Source organism: Meleagris gallopavo, chromosome 4, assembly GCF_905368555.1.
Source record: "Meleagris gallopavo chromosome 4, MGAL_WU_HG_1.1, whole genome shotgun sequence".
In the NCBI taxonomy this organism is placed as follows: Eukaryota; Metazoa; Chordata; class Aves; order Galliformes; family Phasianidae; genus Meleagris; species Meleagris gallopavo.
Window position 1 is genome coordinate 50351574 of NC_139407.1, and position 27503 is coordinate 50379076.

Genomic DNA, 27503 nt, shown 5'->3' on the forward strand with positions numbered 1-27503 from the left:
ATATTCATTAAAAAGCATGTCAAGCTGAAGCCCGATGAAAATTCTGTACACGTATTTGACTCAGAAGACTTCCTCCTTAGTGGGAAGCGATTGCTACTTCCTGCTGCTAGTTTAGAAGCAACGTTACCACTGTAAACCAATATTATTTTAATTTTTCTACTTTCTTCACACAGAAGAGGATCACAAGACTACTCTTGATGTTTCAGAATATAAGATGTAATGTGATGTATTGACTCCAGGACTATTTATCCTACAATTTGTAGTAGCACATTTGCTTTTTTCTATACGTATGAGGCAACCACTTGTATGAAGTGTTAACAAATACATACATTCAGTGTTTCGTGTTAATTAATAGTAAAAATATTAACAGAAAGTTACATAAACTGCAGGAGGGTATGCACAGCAGCCAAGACAGAGCCAGTAACATCTCCTTATTAAAAATGTGTTGAGTATACTAGTTTGCTTTTAACCTAAATACAAACCTTCTACACCAGTGTAAGCAATGAGCAAGCTCTCGGTGACACTGCGGTGGCACAGCCAGCTGAGCACAGGCATGCCAGCAATGCGGCCACCGCAGGCGAGTGTTCAGGTAGCCCGGATCGCCAGGCCAGAACAATGCGAGCCCCAGGGGCTGCCAGCAGTGATATGCAGGAAGAAGACCGGTGAGACAAAGGACTCAAACGGAACCTGGGCGGGGCAGGAGAGGATCCGGAGCTTAAAAGTAAAGCCTAAACTGGGGGAGTGGAGAAGCGGAGCAGGAAGGCCTTTGCGGTTCTTTCTTTGCCTGTGCTTCAGCAGCGACGGGGAGCGCAAAGGTCGGTGCTCGTGGTGCTGGTGTTCAGCCGAGGGTGAGAACTGATCGCCAACAGTAAGTGTCGTCGGAGTGGACGGATTCAATAAGGTTTGACTTGAAGTCTAAAACTGACCTTTGTCAATATCAACACTCAGATCTCAGAATTTCTTTAACTGATATATATGTATACGTGTATGTAATTTGTTTGCAGCAACATTTGAAGAGTTAACGCTACCACGGTTTCTTTCCCAAATGCAGCACAAGATGTGGGGATTCGTTAACGTTTTGAGGATGTGCGAATAGAACTCTAAGCGATGATGTTACAGATTTTGCGATGTTTTTCGTAAATGCTGCGTTTGTTTATTTGAGTATGCTCTGTCCATGGAAGCTGTTTCTCTCTCTTTTCCTTTCCATTTGTAGTTTTTCTATCAGAGTTAAGAGATCTTCTAGGAAAATTTTGTGTGCAGATTGCCATATACAACAATCCCTCAGCTTTACCTGCTGTAGAGAAAAACCTGCAATAGGGGGCACTGAATGTTCAGCTGCGCTGAGTTTCAGGACAAAAAAACGCTAGAATTTTTCTAGCTTAAGTAACACTTGACTGTTTTACCTGGACTGGGGGGGGGGGGGGGGAGAAGGAATGTTTGTTATCAAGGCCTGGATTTGATTCTCTCTTACTGAGGTGAAATCTCTAATGAAGTGAGAAAGAAAAGCTTTGTCCAGGCAGCTGCTGAACAGAGAGGAGCCGGGGCCTGAGTAGGTTGACTAGGCTTAGAAATGGATTTTGCGTTCTAGCTGCAGACTCAGCTATCACCACTCCTCATCAGACCCTCAAGTATTAAGTGCTTCATCCTATTTGGAGGAAGTAATCTCGGTCTTCAGATAAGCCTGCCTCATCGATTTTCCTGCTGGTTGGCAGAATGCTGCAGGCTGACGAGGAGCAAGCTGCTCATCCTACCCGGGTGGAAGCGAGGAGCTCCTGCCCTCCTGTGTCCGAGGGAACTGCGGTGCGTGCTTCAGCAGCTGGGCTGGGACGTCAAGATCGGGTTGACCCACTGCTTAAAATCGAACTTTTTTTTTTTTTTTTTTTTTTTTTTTTGGCTTTGGCTTTGGCTTTGGATTATTTCAGATCTGCTTTCCCAAAGTGCATGGGGAGAGGGAGAACTGGAGAGGCAATGCAGCAACATGCTGCAACGAGAGAAAATTCTTGAAATATCCTGGACTCAGAGTTCGCAGTGGATTTATAATTAGCTCTTCGTATTCTTTTGAAACGCCTGTCATGATCTTATATTTTCTATCTGGGACACAGAACAGGTCCTTCTAAGAGAGAATCGTAGCAAAATTGAAAACGTGATGAAAGTGTTAAGCAACCGAGCAGTTTGTAGAATTATTCCTTGGTGTGGTAACATGCAGGGCTGCTCAGCGCCTCCTGCATTCCCCTTACAGCCACCCTATGGCGCTTAGTATCTGAACTGTGTTTCCAGTCGTAGGAACTCTGCTTCAGCCGTAACCTGGAGGGGGACATAGCAGCTCTCACTGGCACTGCGAACCTCTCCCGAAGCGGCAGGCGATGCGCCCAGCTCCCCGCCAGGCACTGTAGTCATCAGCCTTCCTGTGTCAAACACGGGATGACCGTAAAGCAGCAGAGAACTACAGTTTAAGCAAGAATGTTATTTAATCAACGTATTTATCTTGCAGCGGTCTTGAACAAAGAAGGGAGCTAAGCAACTTGCACCCAAAGCCCGGGGGCTGTAACGACTGAATGGCGCCTGGGGTGGGGGCCTCACAGCCTGATGTTCCAAGGACGATGTCGTTTCAGTAAAGCCGGGAGAGCAACGTAGTCTCTGAATCGAATATTGCTCCCAGTCCCCCCTAATTAACACAAGCCCTGTTAAATTGCCTTTAGGCACGCATGACTCAATCCCACCTGGTCAAGAGCATAAATCTGGCCCTCTGCCACTGCTTTGTTGACAGGAGATAGCTCCACCCAGGCCAGTAGAGTTGACTCATCTTCCTACCCCATTAGCAGGAACACCAGTTTCCATAAGATATCGCCCTCACCTGGCGGCCCCAGCTCTTAACACATGGAGAGGAGATTCAGAGCAGTCTCTTCAGTCACGCTGCCCCCGGGTTGAGGAGCTGGAGCTCCTCGTGGAGGAGGTTGCTCGAGCCCAGCTAGAGAGAGTCCCATGCTCTCTCACTGGGCCGCATCCCTATGCACCCCGTCTTGGCCCCCTCTTCCCAGATTGCAGCCAGAGTCTGGGAATCCGGGCTCTCATCTACATAATAGATTGCACTGATCTCTGCTTGTTTTAAAAGATGTAGTTTTAAAGCTATGGTACTTAAAATTTACTGTAAGTCAAATTATTACAAGGACATATAGTGTATGTAAGTTAACACAGTTTAGAAAAAGACAATAAATAAATGGTAAAATCAGATTGAAAGGCCCTCCTTATTAATTATTTTGAAACTTGCAAGTTCTTCTGTTTCCGTTCTGCCAGTTCATCTTTGCATTCTTCTTTCCACTACAGAACTCTCATGCATTTATCTTAAGATTGCTCTTGGAGTAGTTTACTTAGCCTGTTTTCCTTTTAAAGACTGAGACAGCATAGAGCTGTATTTCTAAATACAGCTTGCAGTTGGTAATAGAGGAGTCTATAGATAGTGCAGGTGACAGCATTTACTGTCTGACACTTCTTATGTATCTTCTAAAGTTGAGCTCCTAAGAACTACCATTCTGGCTGAGACCAAGATCCACCATCTCACTTTCTGTGACAATTTGGTATGAGTAGATTTCTAGCTGTTACAGAGGGAAAAGCACTTTTTGCAAGCACAAATTATAAATAACAGGGAAAAATACACCTTTTAAATATTATTGCAATTTACATTTATGTTTCCTCTATCCTGACGTATGTAAACAGCATTGCACCTCTCAGGGTTCATGAAAGGGGTGTCCCAACACCTTAAACTTGGATTATCAGTGGTGAGATAATAAAATTATATTTTTTATTTTGCTTATGTATTGTCCTTTTCTATCAGTATGTAATTAGATTCCATTTGAAAGCTTCTGTCTGAAATAATCAGGGCTAAATTTTAATTTTAAAAAGTGAAAATATATTTTTGGAATTCCATAGATAATTGCTTTTAGAAATGCTCTGAATATTGAATGAGTTTTAACGACTGTATGTTTTACAGCTTTTTACATGAGAAGTCATGCAATGTGACTTTTAAATGGTGCTTTGTAAAGTGCAGAAATGTTAATTATCGCATTCATTATGTTTAGATTGCATCCGAAGAAGCCAGAAATTCTAGATAACCAATTTTTATTGAAATCTTATGATCTCTGTTTCAGAGCCTTGTATGGAAGCGTTCTTGTTATTTCTGACTTTTTTTGATCTTGTGGAAAATAAGAGTAAGATCTCATGTAAATATTTATTTATTTATTTATTTATTTATTGTGATCCAGTCAGGTGACATTTCTCAGTTGTATGTATGCTTTCTTGCCCTGGCCATTCCACCCATATTTTTTCATGTTTCTGCAGACTCTTAAGTTGTGAAAGTAGATTTGATTAGCTTTCACCAGATATAAATTACTAAGGCTTAGGAATTTTTTGCACAAATTTGATGTAGGGGAGAAAAAGACTGCCTACAAGACACAGACAATTGTTTAGAACTAGATGCCATTACTGGAATGTCACTTATTTTATGATTTAATATAGTATGAAGGGTGCTCCAAAAGTAATGTATTTTATTATGTTGGCTCCACCTCATCAGAGGTGGATGTTGGTAGTGTGGCACTAGAGGTTGAACCTTCCTGATAGTATTCCATTACGTGTTGTTGCTGGGTGATAGATGGCAGTGGAAGGGCAATCTGGTAAAATGGTGTCTGACATGGAAATGCATGTGAAGCATGTGTGTGGTTGAATTTCTCAGTGTGGAAAAAAATGGCACCCATTGATGTTCACTGACTCTTGCTTAATGTTTATGGAGATCAGATGGTGGATATGAGCACAGTGAGGTGGAGGGTGCATCTCAACAATGATGCTGTCATAGCAGCTGTGAAACAATGGGTCACCTCTGCTGCTCAAGATTTTTGTGAACTTTGCATTTAGGCTCCTGTATATTGCTAGTGAGAATGTATAGCTGATGATGGTGACTGTGTTAACAGTAGTGTTTTGTAGCTGAGAATTTGCTTTATCAAATAGAGTTACTGTGCTCTTTATGTCTTTGTACTTTCTATGGAAACAAATCAGAGGCATTATTTTTGGAGCAATGTATGTGTCATGAGGAACAGACAGGATTAGCTCTGAAATTTGTGAAGAGACTGACATAAACTTGTAAATCTTGTGGGTTGGTAAGACAAAGTCATTAATTCATGAGGAAAGTAGGATCCATGTCAGTGGAGTAGTTCATCATTCTTTGCTGGCACGGCAAAATGTCAAGATTCTTGGTGCCAGCGGGTTTTTCATACCTTGCGCTTTCCTTTTTTCTCAGACTAGGAAAATTTTTAGCTGCCACAGCTTAAGCTGTGAAGATTCATTGTCTGACTTTGAATGGGCGTGTAACGTACTGGTCACCTACAGTAATCTACTTTTCACCAGAAATGGTCGAGAGGTGTGTAGTAACACTGGAAGATGGGGGAGATAATGGCAGAGTCAAAATAGCTGTCCTCCAAGAGATAAGTATCAGCATGGAGAAGCAGTACTAGCTGTTCGGAAAATTATACTGCTTGGAGGCTAAGGGTACCTTTGAGCCTTATAGATGATTGGAATTATAAGATGAAATTGGAGACACAGAATAGGAGCAAATTATGAGCATGAATATCTTGTAACAGTTCCTTCGTATCTTGCTGTAAGAGCTGGGTCTGGGAAAGTCGTCCAGGTAGCTGCAAATAAGCAACTGATCTGACTTAACATTTCCATCTAGGTAGAAGGAAACTGGAGCTGTTATGCCTTTGTGACTCCCATCTTCCTATGATAACAATTTGTCTATAGTCTTTAAAGATTTGCCGTCTTAGCTTTTCCCAAAGTGCAATCATCTTTTCATGTGGACAGCTTAGAGCTTTAGAGTCTGAAAATTCAATGAGCCGTGGATGTATCAGGATCCCATGTTATACAAAGTAAAGTAGGGCAACTTAATACCTACAAGAGGACCTCTTTTGTGCCAGATGGGAACTTGGAGGTTCTGAGCATGCCATGAATTATGCTGAAATGTGGAAAAAGTCCCATGGAAAAATAGAAAGGCTTGAGGTTCTTGCATAAAGCCACAAAGTAGGAAATTAGGTAATTAAAATCTACCAAGTGTACTTTGATGAAAATTTAAATATAATGTGACTTATTCTACTTCTTCCACTGAAGAAACAAATGATTAAAAAATAGAAATGAAGCTCTTTTTTTCCCCTAAAATTTCCAAGATAGATAACTAACCCATCATCTGTGGATTTATTTATGTCATATTACACTGTTTGTGACTATTCGTGCATTTAGTTCAATGTCATTCTAAAAGGATTGTTTTCTCCTTTATACAAGCAGAATTTGAAGGCACAAAAAGACAAAGGACACTTTAAAAAGTAACTTCCACTGGAACTTTGAAGTATTTGGAAATAAAATCTCAATATGTTTCGCCCAAGAGTACATGTGGATGAAGGTGACAGAGAAGGGAAGGAATGGCTGAGAAACCTTTACATAGACTCTCTAAGACTATTTAGCATTACTATTGAACTGGAATCAAAATCTAAAAACTGAATTCAAATTTGATTCAGCAGACTGAGAAAAGACATATTTTCTAGTGTTGATTCAGTTGAAGAAATGCTACATAGAATCAAGCAGTATGTATTCCTTGTGTTGGGATGAAACAATGTTCTGCCTGTTCTGACTTCTTCTGATTTGAAGGTCTTACTTCTACAGTGATGTGTTTGATTCATTTCCAGGTTACAGAACATTTCAAGATTGAAGAGTGACTTGTGTGAAAGATGGTAGATCCTGTGAAATTACGTGAGTCTTCTAGCTTTCAACTTAACTGGCCACAGCCTGAAGAACCATCCCAGAAAGAGGAAGAAGAAAGTAAAGAATCAAAGATCAAATACTATCTGCTAAAAGTTGTTACAGAAGACCACCTTAAGGAGCTAGGTAATAAGCACATAAGATGTGGCAGTATGTAGATTTTTATACAGGAGAACAGGGAAAAAAATGTTGAGGATTGGCCAGAAATCCTTCAGGTGCAGGATTTAGCAATAATATGGCCTCGTCAGTTGTCTCATCTTTAACATTTCTGAGTCTGGCAGTTCTAATAACCTTGGTTCAGGTGTTCATACCAGAAAATCCACTTCACATCTGGCACCTTACTAAAAAAGAACATGAAAATAGAAATTATGGAGACAGATTTCCATCTTCGTCTTTAAAGCAAGAGGCTTTTGATTTAAACAAGGATAAAAGATTAATCTGCATTAATGCATTAATCTGGGGATTTGCATACATAACTGGGTAAAATCCACTTCCTTGTGTTTGTCCTAAGGCATTACCAAGCAAGATTGTCAAGACTTTTCAAGGAACAGACGTGATGGTTGTAAGTCACATTATTTTTATAGAATAGAATATGGAAAGCTGTCTGGTTTGCTACATATCTCAGATATATAGGTATACTAAGTAATCCATGTGCTGAATTTTTAATTATTATTTGAAACAGAGCATGTTTATTTGAGTTCAATTCAACCTTCTAAGCCTCTCAATTGCAAGAGGTCAAATTAATGGTTACAATGTCCTCTTGTGTCTTTTAAAGATTGGTAAGATTGCTGTTTTTTCTTTTACAATAGAAAATAGCATCAGTGCCTTTGAAAACATCATGCACAATGGATTTCTTTTGTAATTTTACCCCTTTTGTAATATTGAACACAATGAAACTTGTGGTCTTACTTGTACAGCTTGGATTCAGTTTAGGATTTTATATACGTAAGTATATTTAAATTTTTTCCACTGCAATTGTAAATTCTGAAAGCTGAGGGTAAATGATTCACTATCACTAAAGTGTTAAAACTTACTTTTTTATTACATTTTATTTATTTCATATTTTTATACTACTCTGCTTAGAATTCTTAGCTACAAATTGCAGGTGGCAAGGAGTAATATCTGCTATTTGTAGACAGTAGCAAAGTGGCTTTTTTGTTCTGTTTTGTTTTTTTAATCTTCAGTGGCTGATAAACTTGGTAAAGAAGGGGAGAATCGTGAACAGGAGGGAATGGTACATGCAGAAAAGCGCAAGGTGTCATCAGGAAGTCAAAGAGAAAACATCTTCCAGAACAATGACCTAGGTTGTCAGAAGGATGAAAAGTCTCGAAATGCCAGTTTGCAAACAGCCTTTGAGGAGAAACAGATAGCGGTATCCAAGAAGAGATGCTGTAATGTGGGAAACTTCCAAGACAATGTAATCTCAGCGAGACCTTCACCAGGACAGAGTTCTTATGAGTGCACTGTGTGTAAGAGATGTTTCAGCCGCAGCTCAAGCCTCTTCAATCATCTGTGTACCCAGACTGCAAAAACACTTCACAAATGCACACAGTGTAAGAGGGTCTTCAACTTCAACTCAGCTTTAATTCAGCACCAAAAGATGCACCAGAGGCAGAAAATATTATTAGAGTGTTCAGATTGTGGTGATCATTTTACTTGCAGATCTAGCCTCATTATCCATCAAAAGACTCACAAAAGAGAGAAGAGGCCCTATATGTGCTCACAGTGTAATCAGTGTTTCTACCGTGCTTCTGAGCTGATAACTCATGCTCACATGTGAATGTGATCCTTTGAGTCTCATTAAGCTGGAGCTACATGAATAAGAAAGAAGCACCAACCTGTCTACTTTTTTTTTTTTTTTTTTTTTTCACCTGATCTAACATAAAGTTGTGTGCAGGTATTGTCTAAGATTGGCAAAGCAAAGAAATAGGTAAAATCATAAATATCCCCAGCTGGAAGAGACGCACAAGATCTTTGAGTCCAACTCCTGGCTTCACACAGGACTACCCAAAATTCAAATCATATTTCTGAGAGCACTGTTTAAATGCTTCTTGAATTCTGGTAAGTCATCTCTAATACAAAGAGTGTGGCTGGAAGATCAGCTAATTGCTAAGAGAGGCCAGTGGCTGAAGAATGAATGAATTTCTAACATGTAAGTTTCTGTTAAGATGGAAACAGGAGTTTGAATTTATTTTAAAGATGGTATTTGAGAGAGAAATAAAACACGTTACTGACAAAGATGAGAACTAGGTACTTATATTGGTACAGTAAATGAATTCAGCTGCAGGATGACCGTGTGCTAATTACTTTATCTATGCCTTTATGACTTGTTTTAAATGTTAACTTACCTTAAGTTTCTCATTGTAGAATGTGAACTAATGTGCCTGGATATTGAAGTTGCTGCAGACAGATGTGTTGAGTAATTTAAAGAGCAATGTTCTGAAAGCCTAGATGTCTCTTTCATTGGCTTTTAAAAGGAAAATATTCTAAAACTGCGCTTTAGAAGTTTTTCACCTTCTAATGGATTTTGGATTGTGAACTTGCAAAGGCATTTCTGAACATTAGCCTTGTGTAATCATCCAGGGTTTCTGAAGGCATCAGCATCTGATCAAACATCAAAACAAACCATTTTTTCCCTCCCAGTGCTTACAGATCTCTGTAAGTCCTTGGCATCAGCAGAGCATCTTTGATGCTGGTGTTAGGAGTCATCTTCTAGAAATCTTTAATTTCCAGCTTGCCTAATATCTAGAGGAGAAAGGAATCACATAAGAATTGGACTTAAAGACAGACATGTCAGACCAGTGTCTCTACTGTCATGGAAATCATCGGGATACTCAAACCAAAAATAAAAAGAGGACTTTTATTATGCAGTTACACATCTAATGTAAAATTTGGCAGTTACTAATAATTGAAATGACTGTTGCGTTCTCTCTGTCCCCTCTCAACTGCCACCAAGTAGTCTCTGCTAAAGCTGGACCCCATCTTATGGGCCCACAGATATCAGAGTGTTGATGTATGTGACAGTTCCTTCCCTAAAAAAGTTTCATCAGTGTTCACTGAGACAAAAAGATTGAGAGAGACTATGAGGCAACGAAGCAGGCTGGAGAAGCAGCTATTATTATAGCCTGCTTTCTTGATGCAAGTTCACCTTGCTTAAGGGCTGTGTTAACTTTGCTGTGGACATAATTAGCAGTAATAATGCCAGAAGACTATTTTTATATATTAATAAATGTAAAATATATTGAAGTTGTACTTGTCTTTACCGCCTTTCACAGAACCTGCCATCCAAAGTGTCTGGCAAAAGTTTTCAGAATCAGAAAATCTTGATATTTTAAAAATATTTCTAAGGTATCATGGGTATCTCAGATATCTATTACAGAATCACAGAAGAGGTGGAAGGAACCTCTAAAGCTAATTGAGTCCAACCCCCATATAATGTTATCTCTGATCCAACAGTCACTTTATGCACATTTTTAGAAGCCTGAGTTCACTTAATCTTCTAGCTGATGTGTTGTGTTCTGATCAAGATTATTGGCAGAGATTGACAGTACATGCAAAAAAAAAAAAAAATTTCTTGCTCCTTTAAATGAACGTTATTTGTTAGAATAATAAATATGAATTATGTGAAAAATTTTTACTATGAGATGAAGCTTCAGCTGTGTGCTTTGACAACTGACTACTTCTGTTTTTGTTTTTTTTTTAAACTTCTTTACAGTGAATAGAATCTTGATGTTTTGGGACTTTAATCTTTATTAGAGTGACTACATAAGTCTGTATATTGTATTTGGACAATACATAAGCATCATTAACTTGAAACTCATTAAAGGCTAAGTATTACAACCCTTGTTTGTGATGGATTGATGATACTTGACAGTTGTATCGGTGAGCAAAAGCATATGCTCTTATACATGAGCACCTACCAACATCTGTATTTCTCAGCCAAGCATGAACTTTTGATACCAATGACAATGACTGCACTCTGCATACTGCAACTGTTAAATTGCACATTGGATATCAGTTTTCTGTCTTACTTTAATGAGTTTTGGATCAAACAATAAATTTAAACATTTAATGAGAGTGACCCCTTAAGAAATAATTACAAGTTGGGGTGGGTGTCAGAAGGATAGAGCAAGGCTGTAAAAGGGGGCAATGGATACAAACTGGAAGAAAAAGTTTCATCAGAACATAAGAAAATGCTTTGAGATTGACAGAGCACTGGGACAGGCTACCTATTGAGGTTGTGGAGTTTCCTCCTCTGGACACATTCAAAACCCTGAGCACTTCCCTGTGCAGCCTACTTTAGGGAAAATGCTTTAGCATGATCTCCCAAAATCCTCTCTAACTCTTATGATTGTGTGATTCTGTGGTTTAGTGCCTATCTGTCTCCATGTCCCTAATTTTTGTAACAGATCCCAATAAGGTGCATTTTATTGTTTCTTTTCCACTCTGAAATCCTTCCTTAGTTTTCCCACATCTCCCTCATGCTTAACTGACATTTCAGATATGAAATTTTACATCAGATAACAACATTGTTGGAGTAGATAAATGCAGGTCTTTGTGGCTGTTCTAGAACATTGGTAGTTAAACAGCTAGTATTTGTGGTCTTTCTTTTTGTTCTTGAAACAATTAACTTTGATTTTTGAGTGATCTGTTAAGCTTAACTTGCAGCACAGAGATGAAGAGAAGTCCTGGTTGATTTGGACCAGTAGATAAAGCATCTGGAAGAGTGATAAATCTGAAAAGTCTAAATGCCTATATCCAGACCCTCAAAGGGGTGAAAATTTTAGCATATTGCTATAGAACTAGTATATTCTCCTGGAACTAGATACATTCCAGATCTGGAAGCAGGAATAATACATATGTTCCTATTGTCTGGAGAACGTGAGCAGTTTCTTGTACTCTGAACAATAGAAAATGCATGTGCAACAGTTATTTAATTAATAATTTAATTAGTTCTTATATATACTGCTGACAATTTATCAATTAACTTAGACTATGTGGAGAGTTTGAGGAGTGCTCAAGTATTTCTTTAGAAAGAGCAATTAGGATAATAAGTTTCCTTTTGATAGTAAATGGTAAACGTTGGAAAATATCAGTTTTAAACTAATATCTAATAAACCAGCTATTTATTTGATAGATTTCCGTACAAATTCATTTGGTATTCAAGTACTAAACTTATCTCACTTCAGAGTCATGATTTTTATAAATTTAAGCAATGGTGCATGGGGGAAAAAAGGGAGGCTTCACTCATTGTACATCAATCTGCTCATATATAGCAGAAGGTTAACCTTTATTTCTTCCCATCTCAACTGGATGACCTGCTAACTGAGGTGTCAACAGGTTTTGGGTTTTTTTTTGAGGAAATCGCTGGAGTGTCTGAACTCATATTGTTAGTGTGGGTGATCTTATCTATATTTGGTCACTGAGATAATTTTTTTGTTCGAAAAGAAAAGAGCCAAAATGTTCATTTCTATCATCCAGATAATTTTCTAGTTATTTGCCTTCTAATAACATGGTGTCAGTTTCTGGGGTAAGGTCGTAAATGTGATTCAGTCCTCAAGATTAGGCTCTTAAAACCTGAAAACAAACTCTGCAGGAGAGAAAAATTAATTTCAGACTAGAAATTAACTAAAGATGATGCTATTAACAATGGAGCTACTGTTACCAAAAATGGCTTTTCTTCATGTGCTTGTAGAAAGTGCAAAGTGCAACCACGCTTTACGATAGACTCTTTTAGGGCTGCTACTCCAGAATGGTGGATGACAAATGCATGTTGTTCTGGACATTTCTGAGTGCAGTTAGAGACAGTAAAGAGACATTTTTTTAGGAGTGCCACACTCCTTCTCCCCTATGGTCCCAAGAAGGTGTCTCCTAGCAGTCAAGTTATTACACCCAATGTGTTCCTCCAAAATGTTTGTTTCTGAGCTTCGTTATTCTAGTAGCGCCCAGTAGGGCAACACACCTCTCCTAGCAGGCTTTTTCTTTTGTTACTGTAATTATCTTTACATGCCACAGAATGCATGTGTGGAGTACAATGTCTCTCAGGATGGAGGATTAAAAATATGGAAAAGGACACAATTCTAAATTTTGGAAGAATTTGGAGAATGTTCAGTGCCTGAAGCTGAAGAGTACTTTATAAATAGGCAAGAACAAACTGAATACTCACTAATACAGTCAAGCAAACATCAGTTTTTACTGTATGTACAGAAGGTATTTCTGATGTTTTCAGATACTAGTGTTTATGTTTTAGCAACTTCTGCTAAATGTAATTTTTGGTTTCTTTTGAGTTTATTTGAATTCCTTTTCTTATAGTCTTACCAAGAGAATAAAAAGTCTGTTTCATGGAAGAGTATTGATTTCATCAGGTTTAGGTTTCTTTTAATCAATGCAAGTTTTTGACAGAAACAAATAAAAGCAATGTTTTGTGAGCCTTGCCTGGTGTTCAAATTTATTTTGAAATACAGGGGAAAAAGATAAAAAATGCAAAAGGGCGTGACTCTTGCAGTCTTCAGGCGTTAAAAATTGTACTACTTTCTTCCTTTAAAAGTATTTCATCTGATTTGTTAAGTCTTCTTTCACAACTGTTAGAGAGTTACTACTTCCACATGTGTACATTGTAATAATTTGTTCTTCCAAATGAGCTTATTCCAGAAAAAGAATCTGTGAGGAATTCTTGCTCAGTGAGCCTTATTTCTTGAATTTCTTCCTTCCATATAAAAATGCAGTTATCGCTTTTGATTATTCCTAGATAATAAAAGACAAAATGCTTAATTTATTAAATTAAGTAGCTTTAACTCGTACTGCCTTTTGGTGTACAAGCTTATCTCCTGTTAACATTAAGGCAAATTTTGCTTCAAATACTGTGAGTAAATATCCCTCTTTCCTGTATTATTGACTAGATGCTAAACTACATAAACTACATTTTGAATTTCTTATATTTTATTTAATCTTATGGGACACCAATGGTGTGATTTTGAATGTCAGTATGAGTAATGTATATCCTGTGCATCAGATCTGAGATGTATGTGGCTCTGGATAGGTCACAGAAGGGCCTATCTAAAATTTTCTACCACCTTTCTAAGTGAAAGACTTTAGAAAGAAGAAAGGGAATACTAACTGCCAGTATGTTCATGTTTTGTGGCTAATTTATTTTAAATGACTTCTGAGAAGTCTATTGAGAGATAAAAAATGATGTTACTGAATAGATGAAAATTTATTAGTGTAGACAGTATTTATTTACACAAATGTAAGAAGTTAAGACATAAGAAGATTGAAGTCAGAAGAAATACTAATAATAAACTGACAATGAGGCCTGGAGGGTTTCGTCTCACTTTGAGTTTTGTTACAGTGAATTTCATGAGTCTTCTTCAGTGGCTTGGGTTGGAAGGGACCTCAAGGATCATCAAGTTCCCACCACTCCGCCACGAGCAGGGTTGCCAGCTGCTAGATGAAGTAGTAAATTAGATTGTCCAGCGTCCCATCCAGCCTGGACTTAAACACCTCCAGGAATGGGGCAACTGAAAACCATTTTCTGTTTCTGATCTCTTTATGTTGATTGTGTTTTTTTTGTCATAATTCTTGATTCTGTCCAGTTATTCAGAAACTGTTCAATGTTCAAACACATTTTTTAATGGACACTTGCACAACATTTTAACCTTCTTGACTTTCCTTATAGCATTTATCATGAGTAACCTACATGATTTTTTTTCCAGTTGCTGTGGGACTGATTATAGCAGAAATGCGAGGAAAGTCAGGGCTTGAAGCAGTGATTGAGCACCTGGTGGAAGGCAGGGCCAACCCAGGAGAGCTCAGGTGCATGCAATGCACCTGTGTGACCAGAAGGGGTGGAGCGAGGATCCGCCCCTTCCTAGACTTCATTTAAGGGTTGGTAGGGGAGGAAAGGCTTTATGGCTGGAGATCTTTGTGTACCTGAGGCCTTCTGAGGGTACGAATTTTCTTTCCTTTATTTCTCTCCCTATGGTGGTTACGTTTGAGCAAATCCTTGCTTATTGTAACCTGGGACCTTGCTGCTCTGCTGTTAATGCTGTGCTTTCATTGCATTACGCTGATACGACGGGTTACTACATTCTTTTAATTGCACTCTTTCTGTTACTTCTTTCTTTCATTGAATGGAAACAGTACAAAAAGTCTGTTTGTACTATTTATGACAAATACTCTCTGCTCGCCAGTCAAAATAACAAGTTAAGACAGAATACTGTCTAATTTCCATTAATAAACTAATCTTCAATATTCATTGTTTAGCTAGTACAATAAAATTTTAATGAAAGTAGCTTTATAATGGGTGTGGCAACAGTGCAATGGAGGTCGCTATACCTGCATGGCTTGTGTAGTCAAAATTCATCTGAGCTATCCAGGTGCTAACCATTATCTGTGACAGCACAGGGCTTTGCAAGGACTAAATTATTGCCCCTCTTTAAAGTAAATAATATAAATATAATTCATAAATTTCTGATCTGTCCTCTAGTCAAAATAATATAGTGCCACTTGACATTGGAGGCTTTAGAAACTGGCAGGGAAAAAAGCTAACTTAATTGAGTAGTGGCAGCTGTGCAGAGACCAAAGAAATCAAATGGTGCAATTCTGGTATGTTTTGGATTTTTTTGAGTGTAAGGTTTTGCTTTACATAAGCCATGTAAGTGTGTACAGTGTGTGTGTTACATATCTTTACTCAGAGTATAAAGTATTCCCCCTAATATGGAGACTGGAGGTACTCAACACGTTACATAAATCTGGATATTCTTACACACGTACTCCAGGAGTTTAGTGTTACTCTGCAGCAATATGGATTGAATTTAGTTGTCAGTTTATTCATAAATTAATGTGTATTCCCACGCTATGGTGTTGTTTTCTGTAGTTCTCTGAAATTCTGTTGAAAAACAGAATTGTTGAAAAACAAAGTACATTTCCTATGCATTAATCATTAGCAATATGATTCTTAAAATTTATTTCTAGTAAGTAATACATACTGTGTTCTTTGTTTATGGATGAATCCTAGAGCAGCCTGAACTTGAAAATAATTCATGAGAAATTAATAAGCACTCATAATGAATAAACTTAGGGACAGTTTAATGACTATTCATGAACAGTTCATGCACAACAAATCCAAATGTTTATCAAAGATGTTCATAAACCTAGTGCACAAGCAGCTTTAATGAACTGATAAAGAACATTAATGAACATTCATTACGAATTTCCCTTTGCTGAGAATGGCATCCTCAGAGGAGATCTAACATGTTAAATTCCCTTCCTTTTGAAGAAATTAAGCATGGTTTAAAAAAAAAAAATAAAAAATCACAGTACTCAGGATAGAGGTGAAATCCAAATTTATACTTTGTCATGATTCTGCAGTCTTTGTGTAAAGGATCTCTGAAGGCTGTTTTGTGAGAAGTGTGTTAGATATAGTCAGATTCAGAATAACCAACTCTTACTTGCTTTGAAGTTGGTATCTTGACTGGATTTTATGATTGTCTATTTTCTACAGAATACAGAGCAGAAATACAGGGCTGCATTTGAAAAGCCCACGAGAAGGAGAAATTTGAAACTTAATCAGAAGAATAAAATTAGAAAAAAAAAAAAATATAGGTGTGAGAAAGAGAAGTAATGTTTAGTACCTCACAAATAGGGGAAGATTATTTCTAGAACAGTATTTGGATACCAGCGGTTATCATCAAGAAGTTCAAAATGACACTGCATATTCATGGCCAACAGATCCATAAAAAGAGCTTATTAAACTGAGTATGTAGCAATGTACACTGTAACACTGTGGCTGCTAGAGAGAATGAGGAGAAACTGTAGAGGTCAGACTCTGACATTGTCTTTAAATAGAGTGTTCTGAGGCAGGAGAAAGGACACTGATTGAAACCAGTAAAGCTTTTCTTATGTTCTTGAAGATGCTGTCAGTAAATGAAGAGGCTGGTATTGGGGAAGTTAGCGAATGATATTTAAATTAGTCTCTGATGCTCACCATGTTCTTTATGGCTGACATACTGATTGTTTTCATGCCCTATGTAGTGCTGAATGGAGAACTTACATTGACATGCATCTTTTAGAAATGCTTGTTTTATTTCAGATTTGAAAATGTTTTGGTAATAGACCAAAGGAGACAAGACAAAAGCATAAGACATCTCTGTTTGGTATCTGAAGAACTCCTAACCTGTTTTCTTCCCAGAAAATTCTGTTCTTTAAATTCTTTCTTAAATATTAGTGGAAGAAGTTGTATCCTTTCTCACAAAAACTGAATGAAAAGTAGAACAGCAGCAAATTAAATAATGGGTTCAGGAAATCAGCTTAACACTTTCTCATTGATGACTTTGGTTATGAGTATATCTTAAATTTAAAAAATCCTTGTGGTTAGGTGCTATATATTATTCATATTGATTAATTTCACTGTTGGAAAGTGACTACATAAGTGTTTTATTTAAATTGAATTTGTAATCCAAAGTAGAAAGCGTGTGAAGTATTTATTATTTAGCATGGTTCATTTTCATCTGTGATACAGTAAGGAACCAACTAATCTCTGTTCATATTTATAAAATACAATTATGAGTTCCATGTTATTTCTAGTAACTGACTAAAGCTTCACTAGCACAGTGAAGCTGTGGTGAAGGCATAGATGAAAGAATGTGTAGCTATATACTAGTTCTTTTTCACAGCATGTTAAAATGATATAGGCAGCATATTAATCATGGTTTCACTGCAAAAACATTGGAGGTCAGCTGAATAAAATTGCATTTATCTGCAGAGGAACTGGAGGAACAAAACATTATACCTTCAATGGGGATATGCTTTTTTTTTAATCTCCAATTCATACTTACTGGAATAAGATGAAAGCTGTGCTAATCGTTGCACTGAATTTGCTTTGTGTACAGAATAACAAAGTTGCTTCTCGTTTTGCTACTATGAAGAATGCAATAGAAACTCATAACTTGTTATGTTCAAGATCCTGTTACAAGTGGAAAGGGGACACATACATAAAGCACAAATTTAGTATAATTGAATTCTTAAAAGTCTCTAATAAAATAATCATTACTAGTCCATATTTAATTGTTATTAAAAAAAAAATAGGGAAGAATGGAAATGGAAAGAAAATTTTTGTAGTATTAATCCTTTTAAAACTCTTATACATACATACATTTGGTACTATGTACCCCTTGTCTTGGTGGTATGGGCATTGCACCAGTACTGCTTTTCTGAGTCCTACGGTCAGTGATATCAGTAAGTGTAAGGGGAGTATGTTCAATAGTGCGTCCTTTGTTGGGAGAAATGTGTTGATAGCTTTTTCCTTATGCTATTATCCATGTGTAGTCATTTTTGTGTGTACGGTCTCTTATTCTTTTTTCTGTTATTCCTAAGCCTTTTTTGTTTTGCACTGTTTTTTTTTTAACTGCCCACTCTGCCCTCCCCTCTTGGAGTCTCCTTGTTAACTCTGTCTGCTCCATCTCTCATCACCCCATGCTTCTAGTCCACATCATATGCAGAGTTTCTATTTCTGAAGACCTCTACCAGGCCTGTATTTCTGCCTACTGCATTACCACCTTGCAATCATAAATAAATAATTCTACACAGAATAACAATTTGTTGCTACTATCTGTATGAAATTCTTGGTTGTAACATAAGAAGTTAAGCAGACAGAAGTACATATAGGAACCTGATCATTAAAAGATAAATCTGGTAGAACTAAACAAGCAAAAGCAAAGCTGCAGGCAGGTCAAGACAAGATGAGAGCGCAAATCTGACAAGTCTCCGTTCTTACATGTTCAGTAACCTGTGGACTGTACCTATCAGTGGCAGTGCTGTGTTTATGTGCTATAGGAATACAACCTTAGCAGGTAGTTTCTGTTCTCTTTCTGAGAAATAGGACTTTAATTTTGGAAAACTGATCAAAAGTAGGTTCACTGAAGTTGTTATGGTTAGTACTCTGTTTAACCATGTTAACTAATCTTGATTTTTTTTTTCCTTTGTTTTTTTTTTTTTTTTCTTCATTACTTTTCCACTGCATCATTATACACCTGCTGGATTAAATAGAAATGCAAATGTTTTCTTTACACGGAATAACCTTTAAAACATGATAATTTTAAAATAGGGATGTGTGTTAAATTTAAGAAACCAGCTATCTATTTGTTTATTCCACTCAATTCTTCAATATTCTAAATATTGTAACTGACTTGCTGTGCAGTCACCAGATTCTGGCCTGCAAGATTTGTCTGCCTCTTGGTATGATAAAATTTTGTCCAGAAGCATTTTTGCTATAGAGCTCTCTGTTAGGGAGAGTGGTAGCACTCTAACTTCAGGATGTCTCTCATACTAGCATTCAGTTCATTATCTAGTCCTGATTAATATTCTTTGGTGAGGGAGGTTCCTATCATGAAGTTCAGTGGTATTCCTGAAAAATACTGACTTCCATAGCCATTGAAAAGTAATCTCAGCTGAAATGTGATTTATGGTGCACTTCGGTTCTCTTGAAAGTGGTGAGAACTTTCAAAGGACACATGGATGACTTAATGTGTGACATGCCTATGATGCATTTGAGGTCATAAGACTGGCTTCATCAAAGACAGTGAGTCCTTCCAATAACTTCATGGGATCATAGAATAATTCACAGTAGGGCTATAGTCAGAACAAGGTCAGCTATGAGCTCAGACTAGCTAACTTAAGGCTTAATCCAATTGCAAACTAAAAGCCACCAATGCTGAAAGCTGAACAACCTTGGGCAGCCTGCTCAAGTGCTTGACTATCATCATGCTGAAAAAGATTTTCCTTGTATGCATTTACAACCTCTCTTGCTTTGATTAATGTCCACTGTCTCTCAATCTTAGCCTGCAGCTTTGCAAGGTGTCTGTCTTCGTGATAACCTCCTTCGAAGTATATGAACTTTGCTATTAAGTGGTTTTAAACATTTGTCCACCTATGTTAGAAGAACATAATATTAAAGTGATTTCAATATAGCATTTCATAGCATAGACACGGATCAGGTGATACATTTTTCTTCTTTTCAAAATGCAAATCTTTTTTTCTTTGGTAGGTATGCTATTTGTTTACATGAAGTTTTACCCTGAATAGATGATTCTTACTTTTGTCAACCTAAACTGAAATCCATTGTTCATTTTTATCATACAAGACTCTCAGAAGACGGTCATCTCAGGAATGCCACCATCTTGGGAAATAAGCTTTCTAAGCAACGTATATTCAAAATATGGAGAGTTCAGGTTAATAACGTAATAACTGTTCATTCCTAATTTAATCTAAGATATCCTGAATATATACCACAAAGTGTTGCCTGCATACAGATGTAACACTGTTTTTCTTTTTGGCACTGTGCCTGCAATATAATATGTCAATAATATTTTTTTTCCCTGAACTGTAGAGCAAATCTGAGGTAGACAGGCATTTAAAAACAGATTTGATTTGCTGTATTTTGCAAGCTCTCTCAGGCAAAGCGATAAACCATAGCAGCTTGAAGTAATACGATGAGAGCACTCTATCACTGCATATGTTAACTCTCACTATCATACTGCCCTTAAAAAGTGTTCATGAGAAATAAAAAAGGCTATCAGTTTGATACAGTCTACTAATAGCAGAAATGCTGAATCATGGCCCCAAATAAGCCTTGTGCATAAAAGCATTACGTGCTCAACCAAATAATTGTTTATTACCTGGAAACTTCCACTCTACAGATTGCTATTTTTCCCATTGATGTCCTTATGAAACATTTAAAAGGTGCTCTGGATTTTTGTTACCAGCATTATTCTTGCACTATTTTCAGAGCTAAAATGCTGCTATTTTTTTTTCCTTAAAAAGAAAATTTAAAGTAGTCCTCAGTGAGCTTTCCTTTTTCACCCATCTGTGTGGGAAGCACAAGACTCTGGTTATATTTTTATGAGTAGCTTTGATAACAAGAAGTGCGTACTTCAAGAAAAACAAAAAAAAAAAATAATTTCATGAAATAAGAGGAAAACAATATCCATGTTACAGCATCCAGTCCTCCAAGGCTAGGCTGCCAACACTGAACTTTAATATATACAAATTAAAGGCATAGAGGCAGAAATAAAAAGACACAATTAACTATGTAGAAATCTTGCAATTCATTCCCTGAATACACAAAACTTTGTGGAGCCCAAGATTCATATTTCAGCATAACTAATGCTAATTATATTAAAACACAGGAAACAACAAAGAGGGCTAAAGTCTGCCTGTTTGGTAAGGGAATTAGAAATGAAGAACACCTTATAGTCAAGTCCTGTTGGAAAGGTCCATAGACTTGACAATTTATTGAAATTTATATATATATATATTTTTTTTTCAGATCTCAAAAATATGCAGTATAATATTAGAATGGTAAAAGCCCTATACAATTCTCAGCATAGAAGTAAATATATTAAGTAATGAATTAAAGTGATAAATTTGAAATGGCTTTTATCAGGGCTGGCAGCAATAAATAGCAAAGAGAACCTTTTGTTTGAGATATGGTAAAGCTACAGAAATGCAACAGACCCACAGAAAAAAAAAAAAAGTAGTAAAATAGAGTTAAAGAATTTTTAAATAAAATAAGTAGTTCTTGGCTTAAAATAGGCTTGTCAGTCTTTATTTTTGGGTGGGAAAAATATATGGTAAGTTCTTACAAAGAGTAAATTCACATACAGTATTTATGGGGCAGAAATGAAGGTTTTCTGTCTATCTCACAGGGGTGTTAGGTGAAAATCCCTGTATGCTGAAGCTATTAAGCCTTCTCAGAGGTGATGTGAAAGAAAAAAGTAAAGTAGCATGTCCCAAGGAGAAAGAATAATGAAACAGAAATGTATCCTTAGAGAATATGCTTTAAAAGGATGTTTTTTCAGGTCTTTAAAAAAATAAGATGAGTTATGCCTCTGAGAGGCAAAATAGCACATCTAAAATCTTTCAACCTATAATCAATTAAAAAAAAATTGTTAGCAGTATCAGTTTTGTATGCATTTTTTTGAGTGTCAAACACCTGGATTTTGTGAGTTTTTGTGTACTCTATATCCTCACTGACTAACAGTTAAATATATTTTTGTCTTTATAAGACATAGTGATTAACTATGGCTATTTTGTTCTTTAAACTCTTCTTTTATCAACACTGAAATGTATGTAGTTTGTAAGGATGTAAGGTGGAGTGCATAGAGTAGAACTTAGGCAGGCAGAAATTGATAGAAGTACCAAAGGGAAGTTTGTTCTTCCACATCTTTCTTCCCTAAAAGAACAACGTATCTTTCCTTTGAACAGGGAGTATTTCTGCAGAGCTAGTATTCTCTCCAACTGCGTGCTGCAGAAGTAATAGGCTCAAGTGAGTTTTCAATGATAGCTAGACCTGCTATTTGATCTGTTCCTTCATCCTATGGGTCCACTTTTCTGATCTGAAATGTCCTGATAACTGCTTTATTTCAAAAGTGAGGGTGCATATCTTGGTTTTCTCTTCACATCCAGACTGTTAAATCTTCTTGCAAAAGCATGTTGTAACCTCTTAAAATAATTAGACATCTTCCCTTCCTTTTGTTCACTAAATAGTTCTTTGCTATATGCTGAAAATTAAGCGAGAGAAGTTGAAGGAGATTAGAAGCATATTTATTCAGGACTTAGAAGATGCTGGATCAAATGCCCTCAAAGAGAGTGAACTGATCCCACTTACTGCATTACTTAATGTTCAACTGTCTAAAATATTATGACCACTTCTATACCATGTTTTGTAAGCCTTTATCTTAACAGAAGGGTTCAGAGATAAAAACAAAACAAAACAAAAACAAAAAAAAAAAACACTTGATTCACTCACAAATAGCGTGATTAAATCTACACATTTTCAATCTTTTTTCTCATAGAAGGTTGTTCTTTATATAAATATATATGCAGGAAACAAATGAACTGCATGAAATGAATGGAAACAACAATTTTAAGCAATTTCTACATCTTAAACTATAGGGAGTACAGTTATGTCTGTGATGTCCATTATCTAATAGACATTCTATTACACAGATAATATTCTATAAACAAAAGATCTTTTAAGGGTTTCTAATTGAGAATTCTAACCTTCCGGATAAATTTATTGAGTTCTGTAATCACTGTTAGGTGTTTTGGCACTGAGAAATTTATACGTGTAATCTGAGAATTCAGAGAATTCATTTCAATGTGAGATTTCTCTATTTCCTACAACTAACTTGTGGATAAAAATGTAAGTACATGTTGATTGATCTCGAGGTTGTCTTTTATATGATTATGGGGGGAGGAGGGGAAAAAAACAAAAACAAGAAAATGCAATGATATTGCTCTCAAAAAGCTACCATTCATTCACCTTGAACAAGCAATGCCAGTAATTTAAAGAGGAATCACTGTTCTTCCTTTTAATATTTATGTATATTTATGTAAATATTTATTGAAAAGTTGTCTATGAACTTTTAAGCAGGTCTCAGAAACTATTCACGTGTTCATTGTGCTCTTGTGTGGTACTAATACCCTTTGGGTGAGCAGTAAGTAAATCCGGGGATGTTTGATGCAATATAAATGCTCTTGAAATGAATCAAAACTTTCATGTAAACCCTGAGCCTTTAACAGGTATTAATGTTAAGATGACATGCTGAAGGAAAGTTTTACCACTTCTCTAGCTATAATATAGTATTCCCAGTATTTAAATTTATATATCATGACTTTGCAGCCAATTAATAAATCCATGAGGACAAGTAATAGTTATGGCATTTCCTAAGAATTGGCCTTTCCCTGCAGTCCAGAGTGTTTTTTAATGCCAGGGTTTCCTGACTTCTGTCACCTGCAGTTCCTGGCCCTGCTGGGTTGGTCAGGAGTGTTCAGAAGAGGCAAGTTCAAGATGAAACCATTCTGCAATGCTTAACTTAGTCTAGCTGCTTTTTGCTTTGTTCACTGAGGAGATGTTCTGTAATGATATTTTTGAAGTCACCCTTCTAGTGCTTTCTATTTGGTCTATCATCAGCTCTGTGACCTTTAACCAACCTTGGTTTGATTTTGATATGCAGTGTACCTCCACAAGGCTGGTAGTAGGAAATAAACTTTGTTCTGTGGTGTAGAAATGAAATTCTCTTCTCTTCTGCTCTAACAACATAGCTACCCTGTCCATTCAGTCTGCAGAAATGACAGAAATCTGATTCGCTCTCCATCTCTCCTTCGGTCTGTCTGACCAACTGACACATGCGAGTGTGATACCACTCATCTTTAGACTGACAAATCAAAATAGTTTAGTTCTCTAAACCAGTAAAGAGCCTTAATTAGAACTGATGAAGCTTTCTGATGTTCCTGTGGAAATGTGAGTTGATTCTCTTGCTTAGAGAAAAACTCTGGGAATCAGTGCTACCTATTTTTACATTTGTGTCATTTAACTTTTCTCATTGCTGAGCCTTGCAACAAAGGGGCCAGTTACTATTGATTCTGTTGAGTTTTGAGATACAGATGCATATGCTTGTCCACAAAGAAAGGGATTTATACCACATCATCCAGTGTAGTTCACAGAATCTCCTAGTGCGTGGAAGAAGCCTGAGGTGCTACTGACCTGTGAGGCAAACACAAAGATAGTAAGAATATTCACATAAAAAATGTGCTACATGACTGGTCATTGTCTGCCTTCTTTTCTACTCGTTATAGCAAGTAAGTATAAATAAGCTTTTTTCACCATTATGGTTTTCTGCAGTTGCATGACAACTTTGAGGTTTTGTTACTTCAGGAAGAGGCAGAACATGTTTGTTTCCAAGTAAGTAGGTTGATATGCACGCTTCTTGAAGTTTTTTTCCCATTACAACAGAAGGCTGTGGAATTTATACACAGAACTTTGCAACAGACACATTTTATAAAGTTTTTTGTTTGTTTGTTTGTTTGTTTTGCTACTAGCTGTACTCATTATTGCTTGTGTATACAAAACAACCTATTTTTTTCATCAAGTCATTGTCACTTCTAAAGCACCCAATGTAGTAAAACATAACTGCTATGTTTCTTTTGGACTTAGAGTTTCATCAGTTCTATCTTTGGTACAAGCCATATTGCATTTAAAGGACTTGTTTCCTGGGATATGGTTTAAAAAGAGTGGATCATTCTTTTTGAAAGGCTTTGATCACTGCAGTCATATTGTTGCACCTTTTATCTTGCTGGTACATTGATTTTAGCCAAAGATTGCCTTTCATGAAACTCTGAACTTTAAAAGCACCTCAGTTTCAAGAAAAAAATATTCTGTAAAACATCTGAAGGCTCTGTTTTGATCTTTTTATGTGCATCTTACTTCTGACTTATTTTCAGTGGTACAGTTTTACAGTGTGGGTACTTCTAAATTGTGAAATACCAGCAGCATGGAAAAAAAAAAGAGAATTTTATTCTTAAGCGTATGGAAATACTCATAATTCTGCCTTTCAGCTGTATTCCTCTTTTGTTAATTAATTTATTGGACAAAAACCTGTGGCTTGCTGACTATATATATTTTGAAACATAGAGTAGAAGGTGTGAATATAAGTCACAATCATGAGTTATTTTTCAAAATGTTTACTGAGCTTTGGAGTTCTCTACTGGACTACATAAAACACCATATCTTAAAATGTACTGGAAGAGATGCAAAGAAATCTGTATTTGCTGGAAAGTGGGGCAAAGTTTTGAAGAGCATGCTGGAGCCATGATTACTACACTGCATTACTTCTTTTATACCTGGAGTATTTACTAAATAAACATTAAGATAAAAATAAAGGTAAGAAAACATGTAGGTTTTTTCGGCCCTGTAACCCTTTTACTGTTGTTTGTGTTACTGTATTCTAGTACTAATTCTCATTTCTGAAAATTTCAAGAAAAATAAGCAAAATACAATATCCATAAGGTTTACTATGCAAGTTCTAGCATGCCATGAAATGGCAGGAGAAAAACTTCACATTAATTCTTCTCTTAACAAAATAAATCTGAAGAAAATTATTCTGCAAAGGCACTGTGAAAAGATAGGTCAGGCAACCTCATTTGGAAATGTCAGTAAGGAAAAGAAATGTCTGTGTTTAAGTAGACACTGCTCTAACTCAAGGTCAGTCTGTTCTCCCAGAGTACTCCTGTATTGACATTTAGATTCCCTCCGAAAATTTTGTCTCAGGAGTCTTCATTTTAGCAAGGAAATGTTCTCAAGCAGTAGCTGAATGTTACTGGACTTTCTGAGCATTGAAAACATCATATATATTGCCTCATCACAGCATGGACAAACAAATCCCTTGATTTCTATTTCTGTATAGATTAATCTTCTTGAGATTTCTTTTCTTTTCTTTTTTTTTTTTTGAGAAATCTTATATTTACTCATGGCTAGAATCAAGTGGAAGTGATTCAATTTTGTTTTACATCTCAGTTGTCTAAGGTTTCCTTATAGTTACAGCGGACACAAATTGGAAAAAAACATTGCTTTAAGATGCATTTAAGTTTTACTGTTAATAGTGTAAATTCCTCCATTAAAAATATCAAGGAATGAAGACAATTCTTCCCTGTCACACTTGGATAAGATACAGGGTGTGATTCCATGTGTATTTGAGGCAATGATTTTTTCCCAGTACCTGTCAACAGTATTTGGAGCCAAAATCTGAGTAGCAGTTGAGGGAAATCTCCCTTCTAATTGGCAAATAATTTTTGAAGTGAGAGAAAACTTGCTTTATAAATATTCACAGTTTTTATTTTTATTTTAGTGGAACAATGAGGAATAATTCATTTATGGAGGCAGTAGTGGCTTTATTTGAGTGCTCCCAGTCCAGCTCTTCAATATTTCAGTTACAGAATGCTCCTCAGGTGATGAAATTTTGGTTGTATTATTCTTATTGTATTGATCTGATTGTATTATAATTCCATGTGGTCTGTCTGTCTTCAGTCTCCCCCTCAACACAGTTCTAAAGAAGCTTCAAAAGCCAATGTATTGCTAAAGCAGTACTCACTCCTCTGATCTCTTTGTCTCTGAGTGTTTTTATTTGCTTACTTTATTTAAGGTCAGGCTCAGCTTGTTTTTATTAGACAGATTTTGCTAGTGTCTTCCTGGGGCTTGCAGGTTTTTCTACATTTTTTATTCATTTTATATTCATATTCACAGGTTTGTTTCCATTATATTTGTAATGTTTTTTTCTGAAAAACTGAAGTGTAGAATGCTTCGTAAGATTATTAGTTAAGAGTTAACTGTTTAATAAATTAAAGCCTTTTTAAGACCTCTGAAAGTTTTGGAACACAATCTCGCTCATGTTAAACTACTTTATTTTCACATGATTTTGCCTGGTAATTGCACTGGCATCTTAATTTTTTCTTCTCAGTTGAGATGCATTTTTTTTTTTTTTTTTCCACAGAGAACTGCACTTAAGCAAGTTGCACTTAGTGTAAGAATTAAGCTGTTCCAAGCCAGTCTTGTAAGCACTTTAAGTCATAGACAGAGATACACAAGCATTTTCTGGTAGAAATTTATATCATATTTAGAACCCTATTTTAAGATGTGTGGAACAGCATTCCTGGAGATACTTTAAAGCAATTTCTGGTGAATTTCTTCAGAACAGCACCAGCTATTCTTGCATTTGGTTTGTGTGTTCTTAGCCACTTTCAGTTTGTGGAGGTAAGTTCTTCATTTCTGGGGCAATTTTATGAAACAGGTGATTTTTATTATTATACCATTTGTTCTAGGAAATAGTTGATATGGTAGCTATCAGAATGAAATGTCACACAATTTTTCCTCA

The 27503-nt window shown here is 36.5% G+C and overlaps 1 protein-coding gene across 4 annotated transcripts; it reads left to right on the forward strand.

Moving 5' to 3' along the window:
- The first annotated feature begins 601 nt into the window (after positions 1–601).
- Positions 602–13166, forward strand: LOC104910800 (uncharacterized). 4 transcript variants are annotated; one of them, XM_085223340.1, is made up of 5 exons: positions 603–868; positions 6325–6620; positions 6723–6921; positions 7307–7357; positions 7980–13165. In XM_085223340.1, exons 3-5 carry the CDS (start codon positions 6765–6767, stop codon positions 8573–8575), a joined length of 804 nt encoding a protein of 267 aa, XP_085079466.1. In that variant the 5' UTR covers positions 603–868; positions 6325–6620; positions 6723–6764; the 3' UTR covers positions 8576–13165. The 4 variants fall into 4 exon arrangements, with proteins under 4 accessions (XP_010708617.1, XP_085079466.1, XP_019470458.1 ...); XM_019614913.2 differs by lacking the exon at positions 6325–6620 and having other exon boundaries at positions 603–901; XM_019614912.2 differs by lacking the exon at positions 6325–6620 and having other exon boundaries at positions 605–868.
- The last annotated feature ends 14337 nt before the right edge of the window (positions 13167–27503 follow it).

What these genes read in the sequence shown, in the direction of transcription:
- LOC104910800 (XM_019614913.2), top strand. Translation starts at nt 6,765, where the DNA reads ATGGTAGATCCTGTGAAATTACGTGAGTCTTCTAGCTTTCAACTTAAC. An exon ending in AGACCACCTTAAGGAGCTAG is followed by an intron (nt 6,922 to 7,306) that starts GTAATAAGCACA and finishes GTTTGTCCTAAG; the next exon opens with GCATTACCAAGCAAGATTGT. An exon ending in AAGGAACAGACGTGATGGTT is followed by an intron (nt 7,358 to 7,979) that starts GTAAGTCACATT and finishes TTTAATCTTCAG; the next exon opens with TGGCTGATAAACTTGGTAAA.